The sequence below is a fragment of the Helianthus annuus genome, chromosome 10 (genome assembly GCF_002127325.2).
Source record: "Helianthus annuus cultivar XRQ/B chromosome 10, HanXRQr2.0-SUNRISE, whole genome shotgun sequence".
NCBI classification, from domain to species: Eukaryota; Viridiplantae; Streptophyta; class Magnoliopsida; order Asterales; family Asteraceae; genus Helianthus; species Helianthus annuus.
This window is the reverse complement of record NC_035442.2, coordinates 55844226-55864444: the sequence shown is the minus strand read 5'-3', so window position 1 is coordinate 55864444 and position 20219 is coordinate 55844226. Positions and strand designations below refer to the sequence as shown.

General features: G+C 37.4%; 1 protein-coding gene across 1 annotated transcript; it reads left to right on the top strand.

The window, feature by feature from the left end:
- Positions 1-18168: 18168 nt before the first annotated feature.
- Positions 18169-19974, top strand: LOC110885559 (non-specific lipid-transfer protein-like protein At5g64080). The gene is made up of 3 exons (XM_022133261.2): positions 18169-18808; positions 19475-19561; positions 19683-19974. Exons 1-3 carry the CDS (start codon positions 18379-18381, stop codon positions 19820-19822), a joined length of 657 nt encoding a protein of 218 aa, XP_021988953.1. The 5' UTR covers positions 18169-18378; the 3' UTR covers positions 19823-19974.
- The last annotated feature ends 245 nt before the right edge of the window (positions 19975-20219 follow it).

The window sequence follows — 20219 nt, the reverse complement described above, 5'->3', positions numbered from 1 at the left end:
ACTGCTTACAGACCGTATGGGGTCTTGCCTTACGGTCCGTATGGGTTCTGCAGGGGCCAAAGTTTGAAAATTGACAGCTTTGGTCCCTGAACTCCTTTTGTCGCGTTTCGGCACTTCTAACACCCGTTAAGCCCATTTTCAAGCTCCATGATGAAGTTAAAGTATATTTAACTTGAATTATGCTCAAAAATGTCACGGATGTCAGTTCGTTTGGCTGTACGGTTGCGTTTTTCGGTTAATTATGATGAAAATCGTAACGGACGCGAAAACGATCCAAATTGCGGAACGAATGGTATTTTTGCATTCCTATCACTAAAATACAATATTTTAGTGATTACAAAAATTTTTGGATGTCCAGATATGGTCAGAACGCAAGATACGCACGTATATGCATACTTTCGCGATTTTGACGCTTTTAGTCCCTGTGATCAAATAAGCGTATTTTCGCATACCGAACCCCTCAAAACTTATTTTCTAAGCTAAGTTGAGGGTGTTTAGGGTATGTTTAGCTTATGATCTTGTTCTGAAGTGTTCGTTGCTATATGAATTGGCAGACTTTTGAAGTTTGACACAAATAGTCCCTGTGATCGAATAAACTTGTTTTTGCCATACCAAACCCTTCAAAACTTATTTCTATGTTATGTAAAGGTTATTTAAGGTATGTTAAGCTTATGTCACTATTCTGGAGTGTATGTTGCGTTAAAGTGATTACGTTTACGTATCAGTTTGCGTATAACTTTATAGAAAGTGTTTAAGGGTTTGAATTCGAACAAGGATTGTTATTGTGCAAGTATCATAGATAATTACACAATCCACTAAATAAAACACAAGGTTTTATTGCTTACGAAATTGTTCAGGATTGGCTAGTGATAACTGTAGGCACAGTTGTCACATTTCATTTTTTCTAAACCTATCGGTATTGAAATTACGATTATGACTTAGTTTCAACTTTAGCGACCAAAAAAGAAAATCAGAAAAATTAGAAAAATTTGTCAAAGTATTTTTTGCAAAGCCACAAAGCAATAGAAAAACGATACTTTACGCTTTTCGCCCTTTTCAATAAAACATACCAAACCCGAACCACCATCTACCCTTTATAAGCCCTCTTGATATTTACAAGGATTTAACGTCAAAAGGAGGAGGTTTGATTGATTGTCAAGCCTATGGTAGGAGAAGTTCCAAAACCGGGCATGAGCGTTTTCACTTAATACATCATCAGCCAAGTGTAGAGTGACCACTTGTGAGGTGTGTAAATTTGTATATAACTAAATAGAATATTATAAAGGCATTTTATGCCTAAATTAAATAATTTTTCTTAAATTGTGTTTTAAATAAATCATGACGAATACGATTGTAAATAAAAGAAAAAAAACAAAGTTAGAACTTGGATTCCCGACACTCTAAAGATGAGGCCAAAACTTTCTCTTCTACCTATTCCGTTTGGGTGTGTAAGCCACGTAATAGAGTTTTGCTTGAGGACAAGCAAAGATTCAAGTGTGGGGAGTATTTGATGTGCTTAAAATACAACATATAAATTATATTAAATACGACGTGAAATCAACCATTTTTCAGTACTAATGTTGGAAAAAGCTTGTTTATCTGTTCATTTTTAATTTACAGGGTCAAAAGAGCTTAAATGTGCAAAAGAAGCAAAAAGACATCAAAAACCAACATAAATACAAAGAAGCGGGAATTGACGCAACTCGCCAATCCCTAATTCACATCCAAGCCGCAAGAATAACAAGATCAGAAGACCTGACACGGGGCCGTTTCCACCAGATACGGGCCCTGTCCGAGACTGGATGCTGTCTAGAAAAAAAGACAACAGCAAAGGACAAAACTGACAGCCAACACGGGGCGGTGCTAAGCCAACACGGGGCGTGGTCAACTCAAAGATTTTCAGAATCTGCGATAGTACAACAAGTACATTGGCCATGGGCCGTGCCATTGACACACGGGGCCGTGTTAGTACAGGACCTGACAAGCAGTTAATGAGGAAGAGAGAGAGAGAGAGAGAGAGAGAGAGAGAGAGAGAGAGAGAGAGAGAAATGACCACGGGGCCGTGCCAGACAGGCACGGGCCATGGTGGAGCTTCTGATTTCAGCTATAAATTGATGTGCTTGGTTCCATTCCAAACCATCCCTTGGCAAACCACTTCTCTCTCACTTGCTACCACTACAACATCATCATCCATTTTCTATCATTTAGAGTGTGTGTAGTAGTCTCGGGATCCAAGATTGATAGTAAGATTCTTTGTCAAACAAAGGCCATGCTTGGCTAAACTCTTACATCACTTGGTGAAGACAAATCTTTGATGTATTTTCTTTTATGATTTCCATTTATTGGTGCACTACATCTGTTGACTTCGTCTTGGATCGAGTCTTAGTCTTAGATTGTTAGATCAGGGCACATTATACGAGAAAACAGGAGTTTGTATAAGTGATAGTCATAGGTTTCGCTTGTATGGTCATAGGTAAAAGGTTTCGCTTGTAGTGACTTTGATAGGTTCGCTTCAATGTCAGTTGAAGGTTCTGCTTGAACGACATGTATGTTCAAGCGAAACCTCAACGCATATAAATAGCAGTTAAAGCGAAACATTTGGAACAATCTTGTAACTCGTACCGAGGTGCTGCCGGATCGAGATTTGGATGTAATCAGTGTTAAATCAATGCAAAGAGGTGTTTAAAGTGATTTGCTAGCTGTTCCTAAGTCAAATACTTATTTTCCGCATCTGTATTTGATAGAATTTCCTCTGAACGACTCGGTCGGGTCGCTACACGATCCTACAAGTGGTATCAGAGCTTCAGGAGGAGGAGTTCTGCAAAGAATAGCTGGAATTTGTCAAGATTTCTTACTTCTACACTTTCTTTCTTCAGTTCAAACATTTTCATCGGTCAAAATTTGTTCAAAATCTCACGGATTGTGCGAAATAGTATAAAGATAAACCCTGTAAAGTTTGGTGTTAAAATTCGCATTAAAAATGGGTCAATTGAATGTCCGAATTGGTTTCGCTTGAACGATCACTTCATAGTTCTGCTTGAAAGTACAAGATAGTTTCGCTTATTGTTACATCAGTTCAAGAGATTTCGCTTCAATTGTCATTCTTGGAGGTTTCGCTTATAAGGTTCCGCTTCAAGTGAACAAAGTTGTTTCGCTTCAGTGAACAGTGGTTTCGTTTGTTTGAATCTTGTAGTTTCGCTTCAGTGTACAATTGTCTTAGTGGTTTCGCTTGAAAGGCTGTTGTGAGAATTTTGTTTAAAATTTTGAAAATGGATGAGGAATTTTTCAATGCATTCGCTACACCAGTTACCCCAGTGAGTATTGCACAAAATACAATGCTAGAAAACGAAACGGGTACAATGCAAAAACCACCCAAACTCATGAACATAGAAGAATTTAAAGGTTGGGAAGGTCGTTTTGAGAATTGGGTACAAGCTAATTACCTAGATGCTTGGGAATGTGTGGAGACAAAATATGTTCGACCACTGAATGATGATGAAGAGCCTGTTCCGATAAAAGATCTTAGTGCTGATGCTAGAAAGAAGTACAAAGATGAGAAGATGATGCTGAGTCTTCTTCAACAAGCAGTGAAAGAGGATATTATGGTGCTTTTGCAACACAATGGAACTTCATATTCGATTTGGAAAGCTTTAAGGTCAAAGTTTCGTGGTAGCGAAGAAATGGTCAAAAGCAAGAAATCACTTTTAAAGAAAGAGTTTGATTTGTTTCGAGGGTTAAAGAATGAGAGTACAAGAGAGATCATTGAAAGATACTGCAATTTGCTTGCTAACATGAAAAGATTGAGTATTGAGAAAAACAATGAAGAGTTGATCGAAAAACTTGCTGATGCTTTGCCTTATGAAACTTGGGGCACATATCTTATGATGTTAAGAAACAAGAAAGGTTTTAGCAATTTGACACTCAGCAAGTTCATTGAAAAGATCGAAGCTCAAGAAATGGAACAACGAAAAGTTATACGAATGAAAGATTTTGATGGTGAACAGGATATTGGGTTATACTATAAAGCAGGGGTGAATGAGAAATCATCAAATCTATCTCCGAAAGTTGAAACTGTCTATAGTGTCAAAAATTCATCTGAAAGCTCATCTAAAGGATCAAGCGGGAAAACAAGTTACACATCATTTCCGTCCTTTGATCCCAATATTTCAGCAACAAAAAATGGAAAGAAACTTCAGTGCAATATTGTATTAAATCTTGAAAATGATCAAGATTATTCTGAAGAAGTTGCTAAAAACCAAATGTCTTTATTAGGAATGGTTTTGGAATCTTACAGTTGTTTTGTTGCAGGTCGTATCGGGAACCCAATGTTAACTAAGGAAGACTACGACCAAATAGATGCTGAAGAGATGGAGCTGATGGACATAAAGTGGTTTCTGGCTAGTGTGCTACGGAGAGCTGAGAAATTCAAGCAGATCACGGGGAGAGATGATCTTCATGAGGCAAATATTTCTACTTTAGGTTTCGATAAATCTAAAGTCACTTGTTTTCGGTGCAGGGAAAAAGGACACTTCAAGAGGGAGTGCACTAATCGCCAAGCAAGTGGGACTCAGAATCGGTTTAACAACAACAATGATTACTACAGAAAAGCTATCTACCATCAAGTTGCTCAATCACCATCACAACAACATCAACATCAAGCTCAAACTGCACATGGAAGAGATGTGATTGAAAATACTGGAAAAAGAGCATGTATGGTCAATCAAGATGAAAAGAAGTCATTCAGCTGGGGTAAATATATTCCAGATAATGCAAAAGCTTGTTTGATTGATCAAGAAGATGAAAAGCTATCAGAAGGTGTTAGCTGGGAGAATTTCTCTTGGGATAACTACATTCCTTATCAAGCTACAGCTCACACAGCTTTCATGGCAAAGGTTGAAGATGATAGTGATGATGATACTAAGTATTGGGCTAGAAAATTCAAAGCTGATATGAAGTTGCTGGCATAAAGTGACAGTGAGGATGAGAAGGCAAAGAAGAAAAAGAAAAAGATCAAAACACCAGTCAGCAGTGATGATGAAGATGTTCCAGTGATAAGAAAACAAAAGGTGAAAGAAGTTCCTAAATTCAAGGTTGAGGAAGAAGTTGATGCGAAAAAGATTCCAGTGAAGTGTGAGAACTGTGAAGCTATAAAGAAGCAGAACAGCACACTGATTTACAACTTGAACAGTTTGAAGGAATCTTACGATGTGCTGAACAAAGCAATGAATCAATACAACCAAACGAGTGAAGAACAAGCAACAGCAATGAAGACACTTCAGGGAGCATTCATGATCAAACAGAAAGTTGTGAATAATTACATCGAGAAGTGTGCTGCTTTGGAACAAAAGCTTGAGCTGCAAAGAATTGAAACTGAAAGAGTTAACCGTTTGTTAAAAAGTTACTCATGTACTTCTTATGTCATTGACAGGATTTATCCGACGGTTGAAAGTATGAAGGCATGGGAAGATGATGAGTTAACTGAAGAGAAAGAAGCTGGAAAAGGTGCTGATGAAAAGACTTCTGAAAAGAAGAAGAATGATACGAAGAAAAAGACTGACAAGAAAGATTCTGGTAAGAAACAAGGTGTCAGTTATAACAAGTGTCCACCCCCGCTAGAAAATGGATATTTGCCAAGATACCCAAACGATGAAAGAGTCAAAAAGGCAACAAATTTACAGTGGGAGTCAGAGTCGTCAGTCAATCTACCAGATAGTATTGATGTCGTGTTTACATCATCTGAAACTGATCAACAGTCTCAATTGATGAAGAAAGTCGTGGATCATGTTTTAGATAACGATGAAATAGAGGAGTCAAAGTTGGAGTTCGCGTCAGGGTCAAAGTCTGAGTCAAGCACTCCATGTCAACCAGAAAAACAGGACAAAATAGTTTATGAAAGAAATTTTTTGTTATCAAAATCTAATTTGGATGATGGATTGTTTAAAGTTGCCTACACTTTGAATAATTCTGACAAATTATATTCTGATGAAGAATTTCCAATAAGATGTGTTAAACCAGAAATGATCAAAAAGGTTTTCAAATTAACAGAAATTAATATTTCTGAAATTAAAGATGAAAATCTTAAAGTAAAACCTGAACCTTACACCTCAAGAGTACAACAAAGATTAAACAAGAAAAAAGGTTACAATTCTGGTTCTGGTTTTCAAAAGAAATCAAGCCAAAATCGTAACTACAAAAAGAAAGGACTTGGTTTTATTCCTACAGAAAACAGAAAAATATGTTCGTGATTTTAAATCCAAAATGTCATTTGTTTCAGGTACATCAACTGATGAAGAAGAGAAGACAAGTTTTTGGAGGGAATCAAATAGTGAGTTCGTTGCGAAGAAGCAACACGAACAAAAGAGAGATACAAGAACCTGTTTCCGATGCAACACTGTTGGACATATTGCAAAAGATTGCTCTAATGCAATACAATCAAAACAGGGAGTGTTTCGTAAACTCAAAGAGAAAGTGTTTGAGTTCGAACCACCAATTGATAGAGAAAAATTGTTTAAAAATTCTAAATTTGAAATTGGTGAGTGTTCGAACAAGTTCTACAAGAAGAGAGCCAAATCTGACAACCAGAAATGGGTTGTTAAGAAAGCTGGTGAAAACTCTAGCGATGATTCTGATAGGTCAAAATCAGAGGAGCTATCTTCTGGCGATGAAACTGATTCCACAAAGTCAGTTGAGCCACAAGTTGTTTCAGAATGTGAAGATGTTTTAGAAAATGAACAATCAGTTCCGATTGTTAATGATGAGGAGTTTCCATCACTCCGGGCTGAAAATTATAAAAAGAAAATTGGTAAAGTTGAAATTTCTAACCAATTTTACAATGACAAGCAGGATTTTGATGCTGAGAAGGTCTTTAACCCCAAGGTAAAACATATCTTTGGCAAGATGATTGATCGAAAAGTCAAAGGGGTTAAAGAATTTTATGAGAAGAAAACAAAGAAAGAAAAGGTTGAACCATCCCTGGTTTGTGACTGGGATGGTACATATTATGAACAGTAAGTCTCGGGACTTGCCGGAGCTCCTAGGTTGGTAAGCGTGGAGCATGAATCGGCATTTTTCTTGAGGATTTTATTCGGTAATGTCAATCATACTAACGGTAAAGAGGTTTGTGTATGTTTGTTGTTTATATTTACAAGAGGTTAGACGGTTTGACTGCGCATGGTAAATCAAGGACATTAATTTGTACTTGTATTTTCCTATAAGTTGTTGGAAGACAAGATAATGAACCACATCCTCGTCCCTACAAGTGGTAAAATCAATCAAACTTATTTTCCGGAAAAACCATTTTGATTAAAACAAACTTAAGTGTTTTGAAATCTAAATGGGAAAATAGTTTGTTGATAAGGGGAGTTCTGATTGTTACGCCAAAAGAATGGCGAATTGATGTGATTTGATATCGGTTGTCAAAGTTTGTACAGTTTGTTTTATGTTCAAGTGTGTCTAGAACTTAGATAGTTTTCAAATTTCTTTAATGTGTTTGCATTTTAGGGGGAGTAGAAAATTTTCAGAAAATCCAAAAACATTAGAAAATTTGAAAAAGACAAAAACATGAAAAATTTAAAAATGAGGTTTGTTGCGAAAAAGAGGAAATGATAGTACATTAGTGGACTATCACAACATGCTAAAGAATTGGAAAGTTTAAAAGTGATAAACAATCTTACTGCGGATGTGTCAGTAGGTTTTCGCACATTTAGTAAATTGAAATGAGATATAAACCTAAATTCAAACTTATTTAATTTGTGGGTAACTATTCTTGGATATATGGGTAACCCCCGAAATCTTGTTTGAAAGGTCCCTCTTTCTGAGATACTAGGTCTTTATACTCAGTGATATCTGGGGTATTATTCCGGGACTTCTGCTGAATGGAAGTTCTGACCTAGTCCACGGATAATGCTTTCTGCAAAATGCTTAAAACATAGCATCGCCCTCAGCAAGCTGATGAAACAATAAAATTGATAGTCGCTGCTGTTGTAATCAAAAGATCCTCTAAAGGGGACACACCGAAAAGTCGAAGCCGTCATCTCTCTGCGTATACGGAAGTATCGACCTGAGCTTTCACGCCCCTCGCACATAACCCCTTACAGATATCATCTGTGGTATACTCACCTGTAAGACTGAATATTGGGATCTGGATACAGGAGTATATTCAAGTGGAGTGATACACAATTAAGTTTAAGTTTCTAAAACACTAATATCGTATCTCGAATCGATTGAAATTTGTGTGAAAATTTAAAATGGACCAATATACTGACAATCTAGGTAAATTGTTTAGAACTTAGTATGTTTAAAGCTTAACGGTGTTGGTGATATGTCTCATAAAACTGATATGATCCTCTTGTGCAAACTCACAAAAATATTGTTTGTAAATAGTTCATTTCTGCATTTTCTTTCTTTCAGAAAATTCAAAAAGATTTTTGGTGTGTTTTAGTATAAATTTTTGAAAAAGTCAAAAAGATTTTCGACGACTGATATTGAAAAACTGATTTTCAAAATTCTAAAGTGCTAAACATGATGAACAGTTGGTTTGGGAGATTGTATTTGTTTTGATGTAAAATAATGTTACAATTCTCAAGTGGTTCATCAGTATCTAGTTGATAGATGTGTTTGTGATAGTTTATATGCTTAAATGTTTGTCATAAAACTTATGTATGTGGTAGAGTTTTATGCAGGAAAAGTCAACATTTGAGGGGGAGCACATGTTGATAATGAAGAATCTCAAAAGATGTCAACATCAAAGTGAGGGAGTCTGTTGATGATAAAAGAGAAAGATATGAAGATAGAGAGAGAGAAACCCAAAGACTGACCAAGTTTGAAGATGTGAAGACACAGCATTGTCGTGACTTGTTGGACGACTCCGTCAACATCTGAGGGGGAGTCTGTTGGTGCACTACATCTGTTGACTTCGTCTTGGATCGAGTCTTAGTCTTAGATTGTTAGATCAGGGCACGTTATACGAGAAAACAGGAGATTGTATAAGTGATTGCCATAGGTTTCGCTTGTATGGTCATAGGTAAAAGGTTTCGCTTGTAGTGACTTTGATAGGTTCGCTTCAATGTCAGTAGAAGGTTCCGCTTGAACGACATGTATGTTTAAGCGAAACCTCAACGCATATAAATAGAAAGCGAAACATTTGGAACAATCTTGTAACTCGTACCGAGGTGCTGTCGGATCGAGATTTGGATGTAATCAGTGTTAAATCAATGCAAAGAGGTGTTTAAAGTGATTTGCTTGCTGTTCCTAAGTCAAATACTTATTTTCCGCATCTGTATTTGATAGAATTTCCTCTGAACGACTCGGTTGGGTCGCTACACGATCCTACACCATTCTTTGGTAACTTTTTAATTGGGTATGTATTAATGACTTTAATAACTAGTTTTTTTTTATTGAAGGCAAATTCATCTAATCATTCTTCATATGTTGTTGATTCACATATTCGTGTCTTACGGTCTATATAAAGCACGTTAATTTCCTGGAAGGGGGTTAGAAGGGTGGTTTGGTAAATTTTATGTCTCGTTCAGTGTATAGATCCTGTGAGAACCTGGTTCAAGCTTAACACTTCACGAGTCGGAGCGGGCATTACCCACCATAGGAGAAGTGCAAAACGCTTGAACCCCTTATCTATAAACTACTATTAAAACTTTAAACCAACACTGCGAGGATTGTATCCCTGCTGACTCTGACCAAAGGGTTGAGGTTGATCGCTGCCTGGAAGGGGGCCCACCACTTTTCTAATTAATAACTTACTTAATTATCTTTCAATAATCCAACCTAGTGGGACTGTATCCCTGCTGACTCAGACCACTAGGCTGAGGGTAACGTCGCCTTCACAAGAGGGGTCTACTACTATAACTAAGATAATCTCTTAAAATGCCCAAAGTGCGGAAATCATCAAAAGGATACTTGAAAGATGAGTTGGAACCAAGTCATTCTTTCTTGTCTATCTGTTTTTCTTTTATTTTATTTTTGCTTTTTAGTTTATCTGTTTATAGTTTTAAAAACCTTTTCTTCAAAGTTTGGTACGATTAGACATTGATGATAAGCTGGTATTAAAAGCTCTTGTGTCCTTGGACGACCTTGGTATCTTACCATCACTATACTACGCCCGCGATGGGTGCACTTGCCCTAACATGTGTGTAGAGTGATAGTAGAATATCGTGTTTTATAAATTTAAAAATTGAATTAGTGAGTAAAGAGAGCTAAAAATATATTAAAAAATATATACACACCCGTACACGTCAAGCCTCATCGGCTTCCTGTTGAGGAATCTCTTGGTGACCCATTTCTTGGACATACTTCTGTTCTATCCCTTCATATGTTGCAGATGGTTCAGTATGTTTAGTATGGTCATTCATAGAGGAGGAGTTACTTACATTGGACATAAGGTTAGGAAGCGTAACATCAGCACTGATGTGGGGATTTGGAGGGGACTCGGTGTCTTGTGTACTGTGAGCTTCCCTTTCTTCTTCTAGTGTATTGTGGTCTTCCTCCGGAGTGACACCAAAGGAATATATCTCAACCAATCCAGTGTGTCTATTCTTTCCTTCTCTCCTTGACCATTGTATTGGGAAGCATAGTAGTATTCGGTTTCAAGGAAATCACAATGGGTAGTGGTGAACATGTGGCTTGTTTTTGGATTGTAGCACCTATACCCCACTTGATTCATACCATATCCTACAAAAAAACATTTTTTTGACATAGGGTTCTAGTTTGTTTCTATTTATTTCGGGTATGTGAACAAATAAAGTGCATCCAAACACGGGTGGTTGAAGTGTAAGAACAAAAGGAATGTCAGTATATTCCTTAAGGGCTTGTAAGGGTGTTTTGAGTTTTAGGATTTTGGTTGGGAGTCGGTTAATAAAGTAGGCTGCAGTGGCAAGTGCTTCAGGCCAATAGAACCTCGGAACCTAGGATTCAATTAAAAAGGCTCTGGTGATTTCTAATAGGATACGATTTTTCCATTCTGCTACACCATTTTGTTCAGGGTTATGTGGGCATGTGGTTTGATGGATAATCCTTTTGGTTTGAAAAAAGATTTTCCTGGAACTATTAACAAATTCTCCTCCATTGTTAGATCGGAAAACTTGAATATTCTTGTGGAATTGTGTTTGGATCATGGTGTAAAATAGCCTAAATTTATCACTAACTTCAGACTTATTTTTTTAACAAATAAACCCAAGTCATTCTAGTGCAATCATCCATAAATATTACAAAAAAAAGAAGATTTTGGCCTCCAATGACTAGAGTAGGACCCCAAACATCCGATTGAATAAGTGAAAAAGGTGAGTTCGTTCTTGTGTTACTAGGTTTAAAAGGTTTTCTATAGATTTTGGCCAACACACATGTTTCCCACTGGAACATACAATTTAAAGGAAAAAGTTTAGGAAACATAACATTTAGATAGCCTGTGGAGGGGTGTCCCAATCTTCTGTGCTACAATCATGCTTCTCGTTCGAATGTCCCATGAGCTAGCATCACAGTACCACTCTGAGTCACCTCGTCCACATAATATACTCCATGTTTTTTAGTGGCACGCCCAATGATCGCTCCCGTCCTGATATCCTACAAGATACAAAAAGTGGGATGCATGAGTAATGAACACTTTAATTCCTTCGTCACATGGCTTATTGATAATAATTTGTGAGACAATGATTGGACATAGAGACAATTTGTGAGCATTAGTGTTGGAGAGATTTCAATCCGACAGTTTTAATGAACACCTTCTTCGGAACGTCAGGTGCAATAAAATGCGACAGTTCATAAGTCATCGTGTTGGTAGCTCCACTTTCAAATATCCATGACTCATTTTATTCTATATCATGATTTTCTACTATATTTGCATTTGCAAACAACCTCGGGACCTTTTTGCAATTTTTAAAACTTTCTTGTATGTAGAAAACAAATGAGCCATCTTTCAACAAATAAGTTTCTTTAGGGTTACCTTTACCACTTTCATTAGCTTCCTTAACTACAAAAACAGATGCATCCTCCCCACTAAATCCATAACGGATTGTCACTCCACCAAAGTCGGTTCCCTGCTTCTTGCCGCTGGTACCACCTCTCCTTCTCCAATTGCCTTACCTTTATCGCTGGATTTACCGGTTTTTTTTTTTGCCATCGGCCCACCAATCTAGGTACCCGACGATACGAAAAAACTGTTCTTTGGTATGTCATGTCATCTCACAGTGGGTGCGCTTCAGGTTTGTCCTGTCTTTGAATACGGGTCCGTTCTTCTTCCGTTCTATCCGGCGAATTCCTCTAGTTGCAAGTCTGACACTCTCCTCATTAGTGGTAACCAGACCGGTTGATATGCCTTCCGTTTGTATATTGAGAGTTGCTCCCAGCATATACTTGTGAGCAGCCTCCTTTCGAACCAAGGCATATGTTGTTTCGGCAGTTGGAAGCGGATCAGACCGGAGAATCTCCTTTTTTATCGGGTTGTATCTCCAGTCAAGGGCATTCAAGAACTGGAAGAGTTTTTGTTCGGCTCGGATATTTGAGTAAATCTGAATGTATTCTGGGCATTTCATGGGATTTGGGTCGATTCCTTCGATTTCACCCCAAATCCCCTATAACGTGATCCAAAAATTTTCGAGAGTAGACCCGTTCTATTTGATGTCATTTGCCTTTACCAGGAGATTGAAAGTTTGTAGTCTATCACGGCCACTACTATACGTGATCGTAAGAGCTTCCCACAACGATTTTGCTATAGGAAACTCTATTAGATTACCGGTAAAATGATGGCTCTATATTTTGTATTAGCCATGAAAAAACGACAAGACCGTCTTGCTCCCGTTGTTCGAAGCCTTCGTCTTTTTTATCAGGAGGCTTTGAGGTGAGGTGTTGTAACAGGACCTTTGATTTTCCACCTATAGCGACCCTAATCATTAGGGTTCATAGGGCATAATTATCACTGTTGAGCTTGAGGTTAATTTGCAGGTTATCGGACAATTTTGGTTTGGTATTTTAGGAATCCAACCCGTTTTTGAGCAAGTTGGCTAACTGTATGGATAAGTCGGTGTTGCTATTGTCGCTAGCCATGGTGGTTTGGGTTTTTTTTTCTTGGTTGGATACTCGGTATATGATGAGTAAGATAGTATTGAAAATCTGAACACTACTCTGATATCATCATAACAAGTACCAAAGGGCTTATGTATTGAAACTGTTTCTTGATTAATACATAAGAAGAGAAAATACCCCTTCTTATAGTTGAATACATTGGTTAAAAAAGGAAATACATTAATGGGAAATTACTACAGAATCGGTTAACCAATGAAACTAATTAAACGGGAAATGATGTTCTTGATTTGTGTTGATCCCGTAATATTCTTTTCTTTTAAACATAAAAAAGTAGGACTCTTCTGTCTCAATCAACTTTTTGTCTCTTTTACAAGTTGACTTTACCGATAGGTTTGGGTTGTCTCTATCGTGAACCGTGTTGGTCAGAACCCTTACGAACACGAACATAATGATAAACTATGAACAATCAAATGAATAACTCTATTGAATGTGAAAGTATTAGTGATTCTGATTATTACAACCGAAACATACGAACCCTATATATACTAAACAAACAGATGCGATTGTAGAGACGTGTCTCTTCACGAACGAATATGACTCTTGAACTTGTGGATGTGATTGAAGTTAAAGAGGTGCCTCTCCTTGTTTCTGCCTTGCTGCCGTTGATAAATAGGTGCGACTCAAAGAGGAGTCGTTTCCTTTAAGGGTGTTGGTTATCAACTTTCGTCTTGTCACATTTAATCCCCACACTTGTAGATCTAATTCTTTTAAAACATAAACTATCTAATAACTAATTACTATGAAACCCTCGTACTTTATGATGTGAGGGATTAGAACTTTCATTCACCCCTAATCACGAACATCCTTGAGTTGTTGTAGGTCTTGCAATAGCATTGGTTCTTCTTCATCATCCATGTGGGTTTCGGATGAGCAATAGCATTGGTTCTTCTTCATCCATGTGGGTTTCAATAAATTGTTTAACTTGCAATAGCATTGGTTCTTCTTCATCCATGTGGGTTTCGGATGAGCAAGTATACCCACATGGTGGGTGCTCTAACTTTTGGAAAAAAAAAACATCCAAGGACGACTCAACAAAAGTAGTCGGTAATCCCCATAAGCAAAATTTGTTGAATATCATATTGCTCTAGACATGATTTCCATCATTAGTTCTTACTCTAAATTTGATCTAACTAATGTTTATTGCAACTTTTAAGGAATTGTCAACCGACTAATTCTGGGCATAAGTTTTTCATTGTCAACCGAGCCTGTTGTCGAGGGATCTAAACGTGGGAAAAGGTCTCACAAAAATAAAGATCCAACCGCTCCTCGTTAAAAAGGAACCTACATAGCATGGATGAAAGACGAGGAATACGCGTTGGCACGAGCATAACTTGATATATCGGAGGCCCCCGATGTTGGTAAACGTTTTAAAAAGTATAGAGTAAACTGCCATTTTGGTCCCTGTGGTTTGGGCAGTTTTGCCATTTTAGTCCAAATCTCAAACTTTTTAAATCTGGGTCCCTGTGGTTTGCATTTTGTTGCCATTTTAGTCCAAATCTCAAAAACACTCATTTTTTACTGTTCCAACATGCCTTGTTTGTCTTTTTGTGCAGGGATATATTTGTCAAAGTACATTTCATTAAAACATTTTATTAATTAAACCCCCCCCCCAAATAAATACCCTCCTTTACACACCCTCTCTCACTCTCTGGTACCTCACCACACATCCAAACCCCCTAAACCACCCATCCCTTTGATCTGTGTACCGGCCGACCACCACCACCACCGTCTGGTGGTGGCACGACGAAGAAACGGAGAGAGAGAAGAGAGAGTGACGGCGAAGAAAGAGAGTGACGACGATGAAAGAGACCGGAGCAGGGGAGACAGCGGAGCCACGCCGGCGGCAGCGGCACGGTTTTTGGTCCGATAAGTTGTTTTATCGGTAACACTTCTCTCTGTTTCCCTCATCCTTTTTCATTTTTTCTGAAGATTGATTTCGGTGTTCTGCTGGATAACAGGTCAATGATGATGTTAGGCTACTGGAGGTTGAAGATGGTGGAGGTGGTTCTGCACGACGGCAGGAACGACGGCCGGGGGGTGCTCCAGCGACCGGAGGGTTCTGATCAGATGAGGGAGAAAGGGTGTGCGGCTGATGAAGGATTTTAGGGTTTTATCTTTTGACAGTTTTTGTATCGGATGCAGTTGTTTTGATGCAAAATCATATATTTCCGGTGTGTTTTCAAGTTTGTTGTGGTAGTTTTCACTCTGTGAGGACTCAAGAAATCACAAAGCATCTCCGATTGTAGCCCACACTATAGATCTGAAAGGTGCCGCTGGGTGTGACGGGTCATTGCAGGTGGTTAGGTTGTGACGGGTGGTTGCAGGTGTCGCCGGCGGTGGGGATGGTGGTGGTGCGGTGGGGATGGTGGTGGTGCAGTGGGGGTGGAGAAGATGATGGTCTGGTGTGAAGAAGAAGTTGGTCTGAAAAAGAAGATGATGATATTTAATGTATTATAATAATTATTTAATAATTCCAAATGACCAAAATGCCCCTGCACAAAAAGACATAATAGGCATGTTGGAACAGTAAAAAATGAGGGTTTTTGAGATTTGGACTAAAATGGCAATAAAAGTAAAACCATAGGGACCCAGATTTAAAAAGTTTGAGATTTAGACTAAAATGACAAAACTGCCTAAATCACAGGGACCAAAATGGCAGTTTAATCAAAAGTATATTAGTTTGATTTTTTACATAATTTAACCCATGTAATTTTATTTTATTTTTTATTTTTAGAAAATATAACATTATAATTTTTGTATTTTTTTTAGCAAATTATCAAACATCACCGGTTTTTTGGCAAAAAAATCGTGAAACGTTCAAAACGATTGACAAAGATGAATATCGGGTTAAAGATTCTATTTCGAGCAAATAGACCGATATTAACTTTAAATGTCATCAGTTTCAAGAGGTCTTCCAATGCACTCCAGACAACTGGGAAGCGGCCAAAACGATGCAAATATTTTAACAAGAGTTTTGGAAGAATACAATGCTACGAAAGGCAGTTTCACATGTTTGAGATGTTGGGAGCTTTTACAAGCAAGTCCCAAATGGTCAAACGTACCGACGATGACGTCTAGCGGTAGACGTAAATCAAAGTGGTCCAAAACATCATCGTCGGTTAACCCGGACACACCCACCTTAGATGCTCGTAACGTTAATTTAAATATTAATTTAGACGACGACGAGGATGTGGAGTTGGAACGACCGCCCGGTAGAAGAAGTGCCAAAAATAAGGGAAAAAGGCGGAGTCCTCTTCATCTAATCCCGATATAATGAAGCAAGATTTCTAAGAGATGAACCGACGCCTACAAGACATTCAAGATCTCGGTCATAGGCGTTTACAAACTATGGAAGAAAGAAACGCCGAAAACAAAAAATTTGTCGCGATACAAGAATCGAGCCAAATGGAGAAAGATATCGAATTTTTGTCTAAACGCATCGACCATCTCACTGGCGACGCGTTGATCCTAGCCCAAATGCGTCGGCAACAAATCAGTCAAAAGTACGGACTCTAGATTAATAGTTTTTTTATTTATATTTTTCGGTTTTTATTTTTTTAGCATTGTAGTTTTTTATTTCTTATGTAGGTATTTATATATTTTAACAATGTAATTTTTTTTTATTTAAGGAATTTTATTAGTTTTAATTAAAAATATAAATTAATAATTGGTTAGTGATTGATAGTGCATAATCGGACATTATCCCACTACGCCCATTTGTGAAAAACGCCTAATAATGCCTCTTTGCTGACTGGAATGACACGTATCACACGATAGCTATGGATGGGGCATTATTCATGTTCTCCATTACTCATGGTATAACTCCAAGCATGTGAACGGAAAAATGTAGTTTATCCAACTGTCTAGGTGTGAAAAAGAGAACTATGTCAAAAAGCTTGACAACCTATTAATTTGAATAACTACAATCACACAAAAATTCCACAACTGATGTTCACAAATTCCCCCAATAAGAGTTGACATGAGAACAAGATGTCTTTTCCAAAAGAGTTGACATGAATGTAAGATGGCCTTTTCACACAGAATATAGTTTTAAACCCTTGGTTTGTAATGATTCTTAAAAAAATAATACCATTGACTTCTGAAACGGCGGAGCCAGAAATTTTTTCTTATGGTGTCATTTTTTATGGATACCCCGGTTTATAGTAACCCGGAGTCGAACTTTTTTAGATCTAGTCAGGTCAAATCACATAATAAAAGCAAATATCACAGTAAAAGTACAATGTTACTGAATTAAAACACATAATAAAATTACAAAGTCATTTGAAATATATAATAAAATGCATTTAATAGTTGCTCTGTACGCATTTTCATGTTTTGAAAACGATTCATAATGTTTTCAATGGCAACTTGAAAAAAAAACATCTTTTTCATTATAACAAACAAGTGCACGCATCATTCAAATTATCATCAAACATCTTGTTAGGTTAAACAATTGAAACAAAACCAATTAGACATAGGGCTATAATGCTTACTGGATTAGAAAAAATAAAAATAAAGGATTGACCTTTAATGATTTAAAGTATACTAATTAAATTCAAGTAACTGGGCTTAATTCTTGAAATAGAAATTTGTTTATTATGTAATTGTTTTAGAAGAAAACAAAACAATGGTGTCGTTTGTAAAAACACAATGGTGTCGCTCGTAAAAAACAATGGTTTCGCTCGAATTTTTCCTATTATACGTTGTATTTGCTACCCAAAATTCAATGGTGTCGGACGACACCGTTGTTCAAAGTGTGGCTCCGCCACTGCTATCATCCCATGCCCAATAGAGCGTAATATGTAACGAATTCGTATGTTGAACATAACATTGTACACGAACTGATACCATAATGAATTTAGGTTTATGAGATCATGAAAACTATCGTCTGTCCAAGTTTGGAAAGCAAATATTACGTATTACAACACGGTCAAACAACCAAAATGCTTATTTGAGTTTAAAATGGTGACAAAAATACTAGCTTTTATGAAGCGGACAACTGCCAAATAATGGTTAAAGGTGTGTATGGAAAATTTATGGGAAAATAAAACCAAATAAAGAAGCATAAGTGGTTAGGAGATAAAAGGAGAATTTAATTTGTACAGCTCAAGTTAGGCCATATCTTTCCACCTTTCCCAGTCAATGCTATCCAACTACCATCATTATTCTATATACTTGCAAACACCCTAATGCAAGTTCATCACTTTTGAACACATTAACTCATTAAAAACCCTTCTCATATTTCTTCCTACAATACCACCATCACTTCACCACCATTGTTTTCTAATCATGGTTAAATCAAACACCACCATTATGATTGTTGGCATCTTGGTGGCACTGATTTTCACTGGGCTTCCATGTTTGGAAGCCCAATCTCCAATGGGAGCACCGGTGATGTCACCAGGCTCACCAAATGTGATGGCACCTAGCTCGCCAACGGTGATGTCACCGAGCTCACCAACTGCGATGGCACCCGGTCCAGATTGTCTTACGGCACTGGCTAATGTTTCTGATTGCTTGGGTTTTGTTCAGGTTGGAAGCAACCTGACTGTTCCGGACAAAAATTGTTGTCCGGAATTTGCAGGGTTGCTAGAGAGCAACCCTATTTGCTTGTGTACCATGATTGATCAAGCTGAAGCCTATTCAATAGATCTAAGTAGGGCGCTCATGCTTCCTGATGTTTGTAAGGTGTCAGTTCCTTCTCTTGACTCTTGCCCAGGTTAACTCTAAATCTTGTCTACTTTTTTACATATTTATTTTAAATTTGTTTGAATGTAATAATTATTAATATATTAGCAAATTAAAATGTAACAATTATTTTATTTTTATGGCAAAGAAAATGTTACTGATGGATTTTACAAAACAAAAATGAATTTACTGAAAACAACAATGTCACTTTCAGGCATCCATACATTTACTACTCATTTTTGTATAATAAGATGGTTCGTGACATAGACAGGGACCATTTATTATTCAACACCGTTTATACATTAATAGTTGCCTTTCACATTTAATGGCTCACCTAACTCTTGAATATTGACGGTCGATCATTGTGATCTACATGTGCAAATCCTAATTTAATGATATGGTAAATGATTCGTACATCGGTACATGGATTCGAGCATTGTGATTTGGGTTATGCTAAACGTACCTCAACCTTCGGTTTTTACTTGTTGCACCCTGTCTTATAACTTGTAACATCATTAATATTCTCATATTTTCACACTAAAACATGAAAAAACATCCTTAATTGATGTTTTCAGATGTACAATGAAAATTTAAGGGTGGGTACGTTTAGCCAACCCTTTGTGATGTGTATGTGCAAACCCTAAGTTTTTGACCGGTTTGTTTATGTACATTTCTTGTTTTTTATTTTGGTTTACAGCTACTCCGGCATCAGCTCCCGCACCTGGCACTGCAAGTGAAATAGCACCTCCCACCGCAAGCGAATTAGCACCTGGAGCAACAACAGGTAACCCCGATCGATAGCACCAAATACTAAAATGGTGGCTAACAAGAAAACCAGATATATATATGTGCACTAACTATTTTTCTTTCTTATATGTTATGTTGTGATGGATGACTTTAAACAGCCGGTCCAGGGCCCGCTGGCGGAGAAGCCTTGAGCCCTACTGAGTCTAGTGGTAGCAATGGAACTTCGGGCACGACAGTTCACGATCTTTCGACCATCATTTGCTTGGCGGTTGCTATCTTCGTAGCATACTACATTTAGTTTATTTTTTTTTAATTTACTATATGCATCTTATTCTCCACATTTATCGCCACATTTATCGTATTTTGTTATATTTATAAGTTACATTATTCACACATTGGATGTTTGATGTAGTTAATAATATCTAGTGAGTTGAATCTGTTTTATTTTAATTGTTATAGTGTCACAACGGTTGCTATGCTCTTGAAGGAAAGAGTTGCTTTGACAAATTATATATTGATGATGCAATAATTTTGATCGCAACACTAACTAATCCGTAATGAATAAGTACTAAAATGAGCCTGGTACAACAGTTTAGAGTTACGAGTCAAGCTTTATATGTGAATCTCATGCTGGATCGAGCACACTTAATACGGAATTGCGTTCAACTTAAAGCTTGATTTGCTTTGGGCTATTA

What these genes read in the sequence shown, in the direction of transcription:
- LOC110885559 (XM_022133261.2), top strand. Translation starts at nt 18,379, where the DNA reads ATGGTTAAATCAAACACCACCATTATGATTGTTGGCATCTTGGTGGCA. An exon ending in TTCTCTTGACTCTTGCCCAG is followed by an intron (nt 18,809 to 19,474) that starts GTTAACTCTAAA and finishes TTTGGTTTACAG; the next exon opens with CTACTCCGGCATCAGCTCCC. An exon ending in AGCACCTGGAGCAACAACAG is followed by an intron (nt 19,562 to 19,682) that starts GTAACCCCGATC and finishes GACTTTAAACAG; the next exon opens with CCGGTCCAGGGCCCGCTGGC.